General features: G+C 46.4%; 1 protein-coding gene across 1 annotated transcript in view; it reads right to left on the bottom strand.

Annotated features, from left to right (window-relative positions):
• Window positions 1–10,126: 10,126 nt before the first annotated feature.
• LOC144175528 (solute carrier family 13 member 2-like) overlaps window positions 10,127–13,907 on the bottom strand; it is a 51,935-nt gene continuing 48,154 nt past the window's right edge. The window contains exon 11 of the mRNA XM_077704603.1: window positions 10,127–12,452. Within this exon, the coding sequence (XP_077560729.1) occupies window positions 12,234–12,452 (219 nt within the window). The 3' untranslated portion in view covers window positions 10,127–12,233. The remainder of the gene's footprint in view (window positions 12,453–13,907) is intronic.

Below are 13,907 nucleotides of genomic sequence, written 5' to 3'. Positions count from 1 at the left end.
TACAGTTGAGGTCGTTTGGGATTTAAACCCCGCTCCGCAAAGTCGAAGTCGAGTGCATTATCACCGGTGGCACCCTTCTAAAGCACGGGTATTGGCCAGAAATCTTGAGCTTTGAAGAGCTCTTGTGAGCACCTCAAGAAATTATGAATCTGGAACGTATGTTATAGAACAGTGCGTGCCACGTAACACGTTAACGTAATGACACGTGAGCTGAACAAGTGCGCATCTGCCGCGCAGACTTCTGGTTGTAGGGAAGCTGTGGTGCGTGCCAGTCCGTTCATTCAACTCATTCGCGCCCAAAGGCAAAGCAACGAAAGCGAACAAAGATACGCAAACAATGTCGCAGTAAAGAAGCCTGTCGAAGTAATTCGTGACTAAAGACGAAGGAAGGAAAGTGTGAGGAAGAAACTCAAATAAAATGCACCAGTTAGGAGTCATCGGTATGTATCACAAGGCGTTCGCCCTCAAAGCATGTATTCCGTTCTTCACGAAAAGGGTAAAAGGTGTTGGCGGGGGGAAAGGAGCTGGACAGCCATCCATCGTTTTAGACAGCTCATGGTCTAAACAGAGGTTTTAGACAGCTCCTTTGCAGTTCCAACTCGACTGTCTTAGTCAGTCATAACCCAGCGTGGTGGGCTCCAAATGAGTTAGTGTTCAGGAAGTGCCACAGTATGCGGATTGATATAGAGGGACTGCACAGATATATGGTTGGAAGTCTGGGGTGAAGTGGCGAATGAATTCGAAATAATGGCTTGATGGGATAGTTGCTAGGACATCTTGAAGGGTACTTACAGCGCACGTAGGCGAGGACACCCTCGTCTGCGTGCTGTGTTGACCCCTTAACGACAATGGAAGATTCTTATCAGATAAGCACGCCTAAAGTGTCAGGGTATAGCAGTGTTAGGGTTCTGCACGCGTCATTTATATCGACGCCCGGAAATGTGTTTCGCCCTCGTGCAGACCAGCTGTAATTCCACGACAGACCATTGTTTGCAAAGATCCAGTATGTCCTTTTTGGCCATTTTATTGCTGTAAAAATGCGTAGTATGCGCTTTACAGGGTTATATTTTACAGGGTTATATTCCTATTTTTTCTATTGAGGTAAATGTTGACTGTGATCGTAGTGTCGAATAACTGAGAAACTGCTAGGGTTATTTTGCGAGTTTCTGCATCCTCCACTGTGTGGTAGGTGCGAATATCAATGTGATCTTCGCCTCTGGTGGTCACATAAGCAATCGCACATGTGTCCTCCCCTAGCCGCGTAGGTGAATACATGGTGATTCATGAGACAGCAGCACAAAAGTTGCTTTGATTGCACTACTGTGTTGTTCACTCAGTCATCAAGGCAACGGGGCTCCCGACGTTTGGGTGCTCGTTGTCTTCAGCCAAATGGGCGAGGGCTTCTTGCATGAGGGGAGCTGGGCTAGATATGGCAGCCTCCCACTCTGGGAAGGACGATATGTTTGAGAAGTATGGGATGAGTTTTTCTACATGATGCCGGTATGGCTGGGCATGACCAAATCATGTGGTGAAGTAAGGCTTGTTGTATTGAACAGAAGGAGTAAGCATCTTTCTATTCCCCGGATATATGATGGACATGAGATGTGGAGCGGGGAATAATAGCGGTCGAAGTTGCCTGAGAAAGACTGCATGCCTGCGAATGAGCGATGGATGTGGTGGTGGAAAGCAAGCACGATCCAGGCGGAAAGGATCGAGGATATCGCCAAAAGTTTGGAGGCGGTGCTTATAACCAAAAAGGTTGCGGGCTATCTTCAGGGGTCCTATGAGGCTTTCGGCGAACCATTTCTTGAGCAGTCTCATTGGCTCTCCCATTTCCTATTAAGCCAGAGCGTGCCGGTGAACAGATGATTCGGAAAGTCCGGCTATGAGGTGTGGGCCCTTGCAAATAGCTATGCAAGGTTCTAGAGGATATTTAAACATTTAGTATGGCCGTTTTAGAATGAGTTATGATGTTCAGATGTGGAGACGGGCTTTGGGCTATGGCTATACCGATTGCCATTTCCTCTGCATCTGTGCAGGACGTGCAGGTTACAGATGCTGCTGCGATGCCCCCCCCCCCTCCCTTGGAGTCGACCACCGCTAGTGCCGATGCGTTCCTGTCTTGATGTGTGGCGGCATCGGTGTATACCACAGGAGACCCCGGTAGCTGTGGTTTGGCAAGGGACTTCACTCTTGCCTCACGGCATTCTCTATTGTTGATGGGGTGCATTAGGTTTGGCGTAGGGAACACTCTGATGACATCCCTCAGAGGAGGCGGAATGGCAACAAATCGCGTGTAATGTGGGGTTTGTGGTGCGAGACATAAAGACCTCAGGATGCACCGACCGGCACAGCTGCGAGAGAATACCTCTATTTGTGCGGTTCGCTGTGACTCTATAAGTTCGGAAAGGGCATTGCGTATCCAGAGGGACAGTTGGTTCGCAGTTTTTGTGTGTTGAGGAAGGCGGAGCCCTCGCTTGTGTGCCGTATGGATGGGGCTACCAACCTTCTGCTCCGTCTTCCGGAGGGCGAGAAAAGGCAATGCAATTGTAACTCGGGAGATGACGAAGGCCTGTACCATCTTAATAATGTTAAACTCTTTGACGCCCTGGTGTCTTGTCGCAACCCTGGAGATAAGCCGGGTGGTTTGATATACCCCCATCTTGATCTGCCTTAGTGCATGAGTATGCCGCTCATTACCGTTTAGGCGAAGTCCTACGACCTTTATGAAGTCAACTAGGGGAATTCTAGTGTCTGATGACGTGGTTATGTTCAATATAGGTGGTTTTTTATGAAGTGGTTTGTCAATGAAAAGTTCTGACTTTTAGGGGGAACAGGGGGAACAGCTGCGTACTCTTCAACGGTTGGGGTGCCCGTTGGAGGGCTTTATGGATTTGGCCATCGCAGCTTCTAGCCATCCACATGTTGATGTCGTCTGCATAGATGGAATAACGTTGGCAGGGTATGTTCGAGAAAAGGTCCGGAAGTTCCCTCATGGCGAGGTTAAACAGGACAGTGGACAGTAGTAAACCTAGGGGTCCCTAGGCTACCCAGCTTACTGGGGTCCGAGTGAATGCTTCCGAAATGAAGGGTGCGGATACGAGCTGAGACGAACGATTTAATGTAGTTGCACGTGCGCTTTCCAAACCTATTCTTGTTCACCATCTCTAGTATGGCACAGTGTCACAGAGTGTCAAATGCTTTGGCGATGTCAAAACCGAGGATAACCTTAGTTGCAGGCTTTTGCGCGTAGGCACGATTGAATATATGATGTTGTAACTGGAGCATAAGATCCTGAGTGCATAGATTAGGGGGAAAATCCTAGCATGGTTTGAGGGAACAGCTGGACCTCTTCGGCGTGTTCTGTGAGTCATGTCAAAACAACATGCCCTAGTAGTTTCCCTTGGGTAACCCCAAGCGGAATGCTGTGCGTTAAGATCCCCCAGGATGACTACGGGTTGCTTACCAGCTGTATGGGGAGCTCCATGGATTAGGGAAAGAAGAGGGCCAGAGTTCTTTTCCCTTTGACAGCTATGTATATATATATATATATATATATATATATATATATATATATATATATATATATATATATATATATATATATATATATATATATATATATATATATATATATATATATACAGAAACATAGGTCGGCAGTCTATAACGCCAACGGAGGCATAGGGGTGTGGTTAGGCTCTATTTTTTACTACGGTTAATGAAGTTAAGATTTTTTTTTAATATAAGGAAGACAGAAGGAAAGAAAAACACGCGCCCAGAGTGGGGACCGAACCCACGCCTTTCGATTAGATCTCGAATGCCTTACCAATTCGGCTATCTGGGCGACTGTGTTCTCCTTCACTTTCTGGGCTATTTATATTTACTAGAAGTGTATCTATATATATACAGAAAGATAGGGCAGCAGTCTACAACGCCAAAGGAGGCATATGGGTGTGGTTAGGCTCTTTTCTTTTTCACTACGGTTAATGAAATAAACATTTTTTTAATATACAGAAGGAAGAAAGAAAGAAAAACACGCGCCCAGAGTGGGGACCGAACCCACGTCTTTCGATTACATGTCGAATGCCTTACCAATTGGGCCATCTGGGCGACTGTGTTCTCCTTCACTTTCTGGGCTATTTATATTTACTAGAAGTGTATCTGACGCTTGAGGGTGGTAGCCAGCGCCACTCTGACTACACGGGGAGAAGGGGACCTTCTTTTCAACCCCCGGGGTGTGACTCGATCGTCTACAGCCTGTCATGAGCGGGCAACTGGCGGGAAGCCCTCTTATGCTACCTAGGCATCAAGGCTGCCAGAACCGAGACCCTCGCTAGGCTTTCGCAGAATAATATAGTAAGGAAATGAGGGGCTCGTTGAGGAAAATACAGAAAGATAGGGCAGCAGTCTACAACGCCAAAGGAGGCATAGGGGTGGGGTTAGGCTCTTTTCTTTTTCACTACGGTTAATGAAATAAACATTTTTTTAATATACAGAAGAAAGAAAGAAAGAAAAACACGCGCCCAGAGTGGGTACTGAACCCACGGTCCCCTTCTCCCCGTGTAGTCAGAGTGGCGCTGGCTACCACCCTCAAGCGTCAGATACACTTCTAGTAAATATAAATAGCCCAGAAAGTGAAGGAGAACACAGTCGCCCATATAGCCGAATTGGTAAGGCATTCGACATGTTGTTGAAAGGCGTGGGTTCGGTCCCCACTCTGGGCGCGTGTTTTTCTTCCTTTCTTTCTTCTGTTTATTAAAAAAATGTTTATTTCATTAACCGCAGTGAGAAAGAAAAGAGCCTAACCACACCCCTATGCCTCCTTTGGCGTTGTAGACTGCTGCCCTATCTTTCTGTATTTTCCTCAACGAGCCCCTCATTTCCTTAGTGTGTATATATATATATATATATATATATATATATATATATATATATATATAATATATATATAAGGCTGGTTCCCGCCTTACGTGTGACAATTTCGTATATGCGATTTACCTCGCGGTCTAGGTCGTGCTTTTTTGCGCTATCGCATTACGGCGAGTAAGAATGGAGGTTGTAGGGGATCTCGGTACTTCGGCATAAACGTTTTGTAGCTGGCTAATTTGGCTACTGCGCCAACTTATGGTAGGAAAATTACGTCAGGGATCGAGCCTACAAGATTGTTATCTAAAGCCTGCAGAAGGACGCCCCTCTTTCGGCTGTATCCTCTACACTTCCACTGCCAAAGGATGATAGTATTCAACGCCATGGTCTATGTTGTTACATTGTACAAGCGCTAAAGGGCGGAACACAGAAAAAACACAAAAAAGGGGCATTTTTATTTTGTTTTCTTTCCCGTATTATAGCGCTAGTACAATGTACCCAGCATCTATTCACCAACTCGTCGAATTTTCCATCCTCCCATTTTGTGAGTGCAATAAACCAAACAAAAAAAGTCTGTATTGCACTGACGAATACGAACGAGCAGCATGTAAAGTGCGATCTAGTTTGCCTGTTTATTTATTGTTTCCTGCATACCCTTGTCTTTCTCGCTCCGTACTTTACAACGACGTGCCCAAGTCTCAGCAATCACTGAACGCAATTTTTATGACGAAAGTCTTAGATCTATATGTTTGAAGCGCGCTGACTGTGAGATAGAAAAAATCGCGAGGAAAAAAATTAAAGAAACTCACACTAACGCGTTAGACGTGCAGGTAGCGAAGCTGTACGCAATCTTCACGACCAGCACGGAGGTTTAAGTGCACAATTGCAGCCGATTTGCTCTTTCTTCGCTTCCGCAACGACCTTTACTCCGTCTTGGTTGCTATAACAGCGAAGAAGACGCAAATCGAAGAAGCAGAACGAAGGAACTGATCGCACGCACTTAAATAAGGCGCCCGCAGGTGCTACGTGTACGATATATCACGTGTCCTGTGGAGTGTAGGTTGCGTGATTCCTCTCTCCACAGTCGCCCCGATTGAGCAAGCCATTTGAGTCACAGGAGCTAACTCGAAATAGTAGCTTAGTAAGACGAAGGACTAGTACTTCGTTGATCTACCACACACAGCCTCGAATCTTGCCGGCACCGGTGCCGGCGATTTCTATTTTTATACTTTTATACTGAGTTATGTGAAACGTCGGAATCAGTGAATTGCACAGCAGCTTCGCTGTTAGAAATTGTAGCATAAACCCATGGTCACGCACCGGAAAGGGAAACCATAGTGCGGAAGGAGGGTCGGAGGAAAGTAGACCGCTGCCGCTGGTACAATTTTAGCCCCCAGCGAGCTAAATAACATCTCAACCGGGTGTCATTGCCTTTTCTTTTCACTCAAACCACAATCACTTGACAGGTGAAGGCATCAATGGCGGTGAACAGGAGGCGCCTGGCAATGGCGAGAGAGCACAACGAGCTTTGGAGGGTGCTGTCCACGGTGGTCTAAGGATGGTCGCAGGTGTGCGCCGTATGCAAGAGGCAGACCCAGACTCGCTGAGCCACGCGTTTACTCTAAGAGCTAGCTGTGTTCCAAAAGCTCCTTCCTCTGGCGAAAATGTGCGACCAGTTTGCGCTTATTTTCCTCGATGTTGCTGCTGATGCCCCACAACATTAGCGGTTGGCCATACAACACAGCAGACGGTGTTTAAAGGCTTAAACACTAACTCTAGCAGCAGTTCGACAGATGTTTCAACTCGGCGTTCGCCTTCACATGCTCATAAATTATTCCCATTCCCCGTACTTTGGTTCACCATTGCTGACAGCACTGGGAGCAAACTTGCTCATAATAGACTCAATATTTGTAGTATACATTGTAAGAGCTTAGATTTTGATGGAAACAGCAGACGTAGTAGAAATAACTTTGGGGTACTCTTTTAACTGAAAATTGTCAATGCGGCTGTAGACAGGGCAGCTGAAATATTGCCGAAGGGGCTTCTAAATTGCGTTGCATACTCATGGAAAATCTTTAAGACTCTTCTGGTGTTCGTTTACCTTCGTCTCGACTCCTCATCGCCAAGGTTTTAGTACAGGGAAGCAGAATTTCGAACTTCCATTGTTGGTAACTAATTTGCTGTTTTGAAAATTTTCGGCAGAGGTCTCTTTGGCAGAGTGTTGTGATTGAACTTTGTGGTCTCACGGGATCCACCTTGCTTCGACGTACCGGCCTTTAACTGAATTGCTTACCTGACATCGAACCTTAAAGTATGTTATACCCCTTACCTATGCATTCCTAGGATGATTGATACTGCAGCCATTGGATGTATAACACACTGCAGGGATGAAATACGGAACTTCCGGGGTAAACTATGGACTCGGGCTTCGCAGGGAAGGAGTGGTTGGAAATCAATGGGGGAGGCCTTCGGCTTGCTGTGGACCTGAGTAGGCTGTTGATGATCTATACTTCCTATTCTTAATTTTTTGGTTCCTAGAAATTTTGTCTGTACTATTATCTCCATTAAATACCGGCTAAGAGTGTCACCGCCGCCAATTCTGCATTTTTGGGCAAGTATAAGGGGTCACATGGTGTCGTGTTTACGGGTAATCGGCAAATAATGTGTGGCGACGACTGCGTCGGTATTTCTAACAGCGAATTCTGGCGTGGAGAACAAGAGCGCATATCTCAGGTAACCGAATCATCGCATCCAGCGCCAGCGCGTGCGACAGAAAACTTTGCTCAGGTCGAATGCGCGAAGCGGTATTCTTCTGCCAGAGACGTCTGTGTACAGACCCCGCAAGCAGCACTTGCTGGAAAATTCCCATTCCCTGCGTCTGTATAGAGAAGACCGTGTTAAGTTTTGGTGCCTCAATTATTGAATGCTGCCGCCAGCTCGTGAATCGGCATTGCCTCCACTTGCACCCGCCACATTCCTCACTGTTCATGCAGCTGCAGGGCCGCGAAGTCGGGGCCGCCAAGAGCGCGCTTTTGTGTTCTATCGCTTTGTGTTGCGAAATGTTAGGGTAATTAGCCCTCGTACCTTGGTAATTAGCCCTAGTATTTAGCCCCCGTGCCTCGGCTCGGCCGGGCGGGGTCAGCGAAAGGCGGCAGAGTGCACATAGCGACAGCAGCTTCGGTGCGGTGTTTAAACTTCGACCAATCGGTTATCCGAATAACAACACGATCGAAGGAAACATTGTAATCTATTTATATTTAAATAGGTCGGAATGTGGTCGCTTCTATGAGTTTCTATGTCTGGGAACCATTGTGCACGACCCGACAGGCGTCGTGACACAGATGTTAAGTCTAAACAACTGAGGTCGTTCCACGTAAATGAGTGGGGCTTCCATCGTTTAGTAAGCACAGCGCGTGGTCTGAGGCAAACGCTACTAGGCTCCGACCTCGCCCGTTGGTGTTTGGGCTTCCCAAAAGCATGTGGTGTTCATTGAAATTACCTTAAGTTCTCACGAACCCATTGTTCTGTTTAATATGTCCTCCAGCGTCTTGCGTTGAAAGCGAGATGTAGGTCGTATGTATGACCTGAAAGTATGCATGTATGTATGCAGTGAAAGTGAGCTGGCGCTTTCTGATGGTGAGACAGACGCACTCATTACCCCTGTAAAGTTACCCCAAAATGGTGAAGGTAAAAACGTTCACATCTGATGAAGAGAGCCGCTTTGCCGGGCTCCACAAGTGTGGCTGATAAAAAGTTCATAGACAGATATCCGAATTGGTGTGGATACGTTCGGTTCGCAGATCACTAGCATGGGGATGCATTTCATAAACACAAACTGGGGAACATCAAAAATACGTGACATTAGTGCTCTGGCATTCCACTGAATAACGGAAGCCTATTTAATATCCGCACTCAATGAAGAACGTCCGTCCGCCATGGCTCTCACTTTTCCGAGGCTGCCAAGTACTGAATCCAGGGCCTCGAGTATCTGAAGTGCACTCACCACAGATGGTGTATTCAGACGGGGGAACAATATGGTAATGGCATTCATTAGGGATCTCAGGACCCCGTCGACTGGCCGATATCGAGATATAGCCGGGGCAGGAGATCTCGTGACTGCCTTCAGCACTGAGCGTTGGGGCTCAGACAGAGGTACAATCGGCGGCAGTGGGGGCCACGCGTCAACCGGCGAGGTTTGTTGCACGTCGTTGCGACACCTCGGCGACACCTAAGAAATTACTTACCTGAGAGAGAGACAGAGAGAAAAACATTTTTATTTCTCCAGCAGAGGCTGATGTGCGGGCCTCGCTCCGTGGAAGGCGTCCCTAGTCCGGGATGCCTTGACTTCGGCTGGCCGTCCGTGCTCGGGTCACCAACTTAAGCTGGCATTGTACCTGACAGGTAAGTTATTCCCCTTACCAATGCAGTCATAAGATGATTGATACTGCAGCCAGTAGAGTGCAAAAACCAAAAGGCGGTGTTACAGTAAAATCATATTTTATTGCCACCACTTGCACAACACTCTTTGGGAGCTGTTAGCTGTCCACCCAGTTGCACCGCTTCTTCGAGGAAGTGAATAAAGTAAAGATAAAAATCATACAAAACCATTTCTGAGCGAAGGTTAAAATTTGTGACAAGCGTAATTATGAAAAACAGACACCCACTCTTTGTAGCTGGAGCAAGCAATTTTTTGCGTTCTAAAAAGTGAAAGGCAAAGAATGGAATGGATGACTTTATTACAGGAGGAGGCCAATAGGCCCTGGTGTGGGGCACGGGGAAAAGGGGAGGGGAAGATTGTTCATATAAAGTCTGCACTGCACTGTGAGCGTTCACTTAGCACGATATGCACAGGTGAAGTTGTGACGAGGGCACTCTACTACGACCATGATTGGGGTATCCAAAAGGAGCCGTTCAGGAGCCACAAGGGGTGTGTTTTGGGTTACATCTAGAGAGAGGGTGAACGATCCGCCATCATACTACTTTATAGAGACCTGTTTTGAGACCGAATTCTGTAATCTTCTGTAAAATTTTAAGGTTGTTTCTGACGTGTTGGACATGTTCTTCAGAAGTCGTCGGGCGTACGTGCGTCGTAAGGAACTGGTCGCGGTCAGTCGAGTAAGCTGAACAAGCCCAGATGAGGTGGAAAAGATTCGGTGTATTGTTCTGCCACAGTAGGGGCACCGAGGACTAGCAAGGTGCCTATGCGTTGTCCATTTGGAGATGACGTCCGGAGTGTAGGCCGAGTCAGCGTAGAAAAATTTGTGTAAGATATTTTCGAAGGTCGATGACACGAAACGAGGTGAAAAAAGCAGCAACTACAAGTTTACCTACGTACATTCCGAGTAATGGGAAATGATGCACTCGAATGGTTGTTCTTCACTGTTTTCTTATCTATTATTTTATCCACAGAGAGTTGTTGGTACGCCTAGTGGGTACCAAGATGGTTACCTGTACAGATTATGAAAAGTTCTTAAGTTCTACTTTGCCTACTAAAACAAAACTTTAATTTTAAATTCCGGGACATCGGCATCATTGCAAAATTCTTGCTTGCGGATGAATGCTTAGTGCAGTACTTCCTCTTTTTCCGTGTGATGTTGTTAGCTCAGGTAGAAGCAGCGGGTTTGCAGCAGATGTCGCATAAGCTATTCACAAACTGTCACCTTTGGCGGTTTAGCCGGTTGGAAAGCGCATAGCTGAAAGTTCTTTGGGTACGGAATATTTAGGATGATGAGTGGTGAGAGTTAGGAATCTATAGGCAAAGTCTCTGTAGCACGAAGGACGGTCGACGGTCTTGCTGTACAGTCTGGCAAGACTAATTTGTCGGCCACCAATGAAGGGTGGCGTCAACGGCTTCTTTTTACAGAAGAACTTAGGCAGGACGAGGACAAATAGGACAGCGACATGACACTGGCTATGAAAGGCGACGTATCCCTGAGTGTGCGTTCATTTTTTTGGAACGACTGCAAGTAATCATTGTTACATATGGGTTTGTGTGTGCGTATGTGTGATAGCCACTGATGCTTGCATTGCCGTGTGTGTTTTTGAGGAACATTAGGAATGTTGGGTTAGTTTAGTCTGCATCATAAGAATGGTGCGTACATGTTAAAAGCAGCGGCAGTTTGTTTTAAAGGCGTCAATGATTGGAGGAGTCTTATCGGCGAATGGGTGGAGGGCAAATGATGACTGCTTGTAGACGTTTTGTAAGTTGATTCACCTGGAAGTACATAGAGCATGTGTGTTTTTACGATGTTCCTACCGAGCGAATCATTCTCGGTGGTTGTGAATACGAATAGCGTGATGTTCTAGGGTAAGATGAAAGTCAAATGACAGTTAAGGAGCGATAGGGCGTTCAGTGCTTTGGCTTCTATTGCGTGTAGTCAGTACATGGCAAATAAATGAGGATGGCTTAGAAAGAGAACAGGAGTCTACGTTGCTGGGCTCCTTTACGTTCTGTCATTTACGTTTCGAGTAGCGAGTTTTGTGCCCGAAAGGCTTTGAGTGCCGCAATGATGTGGGTCATAGTGCTGTAGGGACTGCGAACTCGTGCAGGGAAACAAAAAAATCTGAAACTGAAGTCTCGACATACTAGTATTGTTACAACCTATTCCCTGAAATCTGTTCATGAAAAAACGGAGCCGACACAGGTGACACTGAAATTTGCGAGACACAAGGGTTCACGGCCCCAGCACACCTTTTAGGCATCACAGAGCCTGCTCTGCGTACACCTGAAAAACACCTGCCTTGCGCAGTACAAGAAAAGAAGCAATATTATGAATATCAAACGCGCCTCCAATAACGTCTTTTGTTCCTTGTCTTATTTAAGATGCTCTGCTGGCGCTTGGGCCAGTGTCTGGGACAAATTTACTCCGTGACCGCACACTGAGTAAATGTTAGTCATGCTACGCGCCTCACTGATATTTCCCGTAGTTTAGTGTACCATTATTCCGTGCAGCCCCGATATTTGGTGCCTGTCACTCGTAATGCGACCAGTCACCTAAACATGTTCTCTGATCATTTTTTGATATCTGAGTGTCATCATCATCTTCCACCTCCTGCTAATCATCATATTCATCATCGTCGTCCTCGAATTATTTTTAAAGGATGACATTTTCATGTTAGAATATACTTTTGAGCTTGCGACCACGTTTTAGTAGCCCACCGCTACCCTTGACGTATATGTAGGATCATTGTTTGAGCGCAAGAAACTAAAGAAAAAGCTCCCCTCCTCCTATGACCATTTTGCCTTCACTTTCGCTTTTTTACACTGGTAGAAACGCCGGCATGATTCTAACTGCTGCTGAAGGTTCCAAGTAAATGCCAAGGTTTGTAGAGCAGCATTCACGGTCTATTGAGCCTTTCGTCGCCTAGGTTAAAAGAGGGGATGTGTGGTTCATTGTAGGCGAGATGGTAGCGTTTATCATCGAAAGGGCTGTGTCGTTTGCCATGCCATATGCGGGCGCACTGTCTGTTGCTCTTATCCAGCTGGGCGTCGTTCCGAGGCCGAATATAGGAAAACCTAATGCGTGGATCATGGCCACTTCCACCAGCACGCACACGATGTTCATGGCGATGCCCGGCTTTGCCTACAGAAACAGAAACACAAAAATCATGACGACAGCGGTAGATAGAAAACCAATACGAAACTACTACGAAACCTTTAGCGCATATTCATGCAGTGCGCAGCAAAATTTGGAAACCGGCCGTTATTTTCTAGCTTATTTTAATCCGTCGTAATTAGGCCCGAACTAGAAGAAACATTTCTCGAAAAATGATAGGCTTTTGCGCTATATTCGGTGCCATCTGTGGCGATATCATATTTGTGTTCACTCACCTACGAGGTAAGGGTTCAGGAAGTACCATTTTTACATGTGATGCCTCCCTGGTTGGCACCTGGTTCGTTTTCGCTCATACTGCATAGAAACTAATAAAACTATTTTCAAATTCGCAACGGAGGATGGCAGAATTAGAATTGAAGTAATTATTTATTTGTAGTTGATAATGGGAACTGCTTTCTATCTTAGAACGCCGCTCACCTATCGTGTTAGCGTGCCCAATAATCTAAAGGCATCCCTGTGGCATATGGTATCCGGTACGTGACAAAGCATGTGATAGGCGTGGTGATGTAAGCGCGGCCCTGTGAGTGCCAAAATACTGAGTGCCCTTCTGTCAGCGAAGCTGGTCGTTTGTTTTCTGTGAAGGAACACAGGTTTTTTTTTTTTGTAGCTCAAAATTCAGACTACTTCCTAGTTTATTGGCTGAATAAAACTTGGTAGGACTATAGTTTAATTCTTGAGGACCAAAATGGGGCTGCTCGTTTCACGCTCGCCTTCGTAGGCATCTTACCGTCTGTGTAACACTCCAAACTAAAACGCCCGATTACAAATAACAGCAGTCAAATCGCATAGTCCATAAGACGTCCCCTTTGAAATCACCCACCAGCACAACGGGGATGTCATCTGCGAGGACGCGAAGCTTGACTGTTCATACAACCCCCCTTTCCGTGCAAACGGTGTTATGTGTGCGCTTGGACGTGAAAGCCACCGGAAAAAATGTCAGTCCAGAAGCCCATCAAGCTGAACGGTAAAACATTTTGGCAATAACATCGCTCTAGGAGCACTGCAAGAAGGACAAAGAAAACACTACCTCTTCGGTGTGGAAAATTTCTCGTCTACGCTCAATTATCTACGCACGCTATATGCGGCAAACGAGGAATATATAGCTTCGCTGGAAAAAAATACAGGTTCCGCATGCCCGGGCGCGGGAACCAGGGATGGTAAAACAGAAAAGGGCACGAGACGGGGAACGCGAGTCCGGGATCACGCGCCAGCAAAGCGATTTCTGATGGAGGCGAAAAGCGAAAACTCCCCTGCGCTAGAGATTTCGGCGGACGATAAAGATTCCCAGGTGGTCAAAATTGATTTCAAGCCATCCACAACGGTGCGCCTCTTAACATGTGTAGTTTCGGAGCGCTAAACCTCATAATCTATCAATAAATAAAACAGCAGTGACCGAAAGGAGTCGGGGAGGGCTCTGAAAAC

The sequence above is a fragment of the Haemaphysalis longicornis genome, unplaced genomic scaffold (genome assembly GCF_048455015.1).
Source record: "Haemaphysalis longicornis isolate Haplotype H1 unplaced genomic scaffold, Haemaphysalis longicornis Haplotype H1 scaffold_3, whole genome shotgun sequence".
Taxonomy (NCBI): domain Eukaryota; kingdom Metazoa; phylum Arthropoda; class Arachnida; order Ixodida; family Ixodidae; genus Haemaphysalis; species Haemaphysalis longicornis.
Note: the sequence above shows the minus strand (reverse complement) of the source record. Positions and strands in the feature narration are given on the sequence as shown.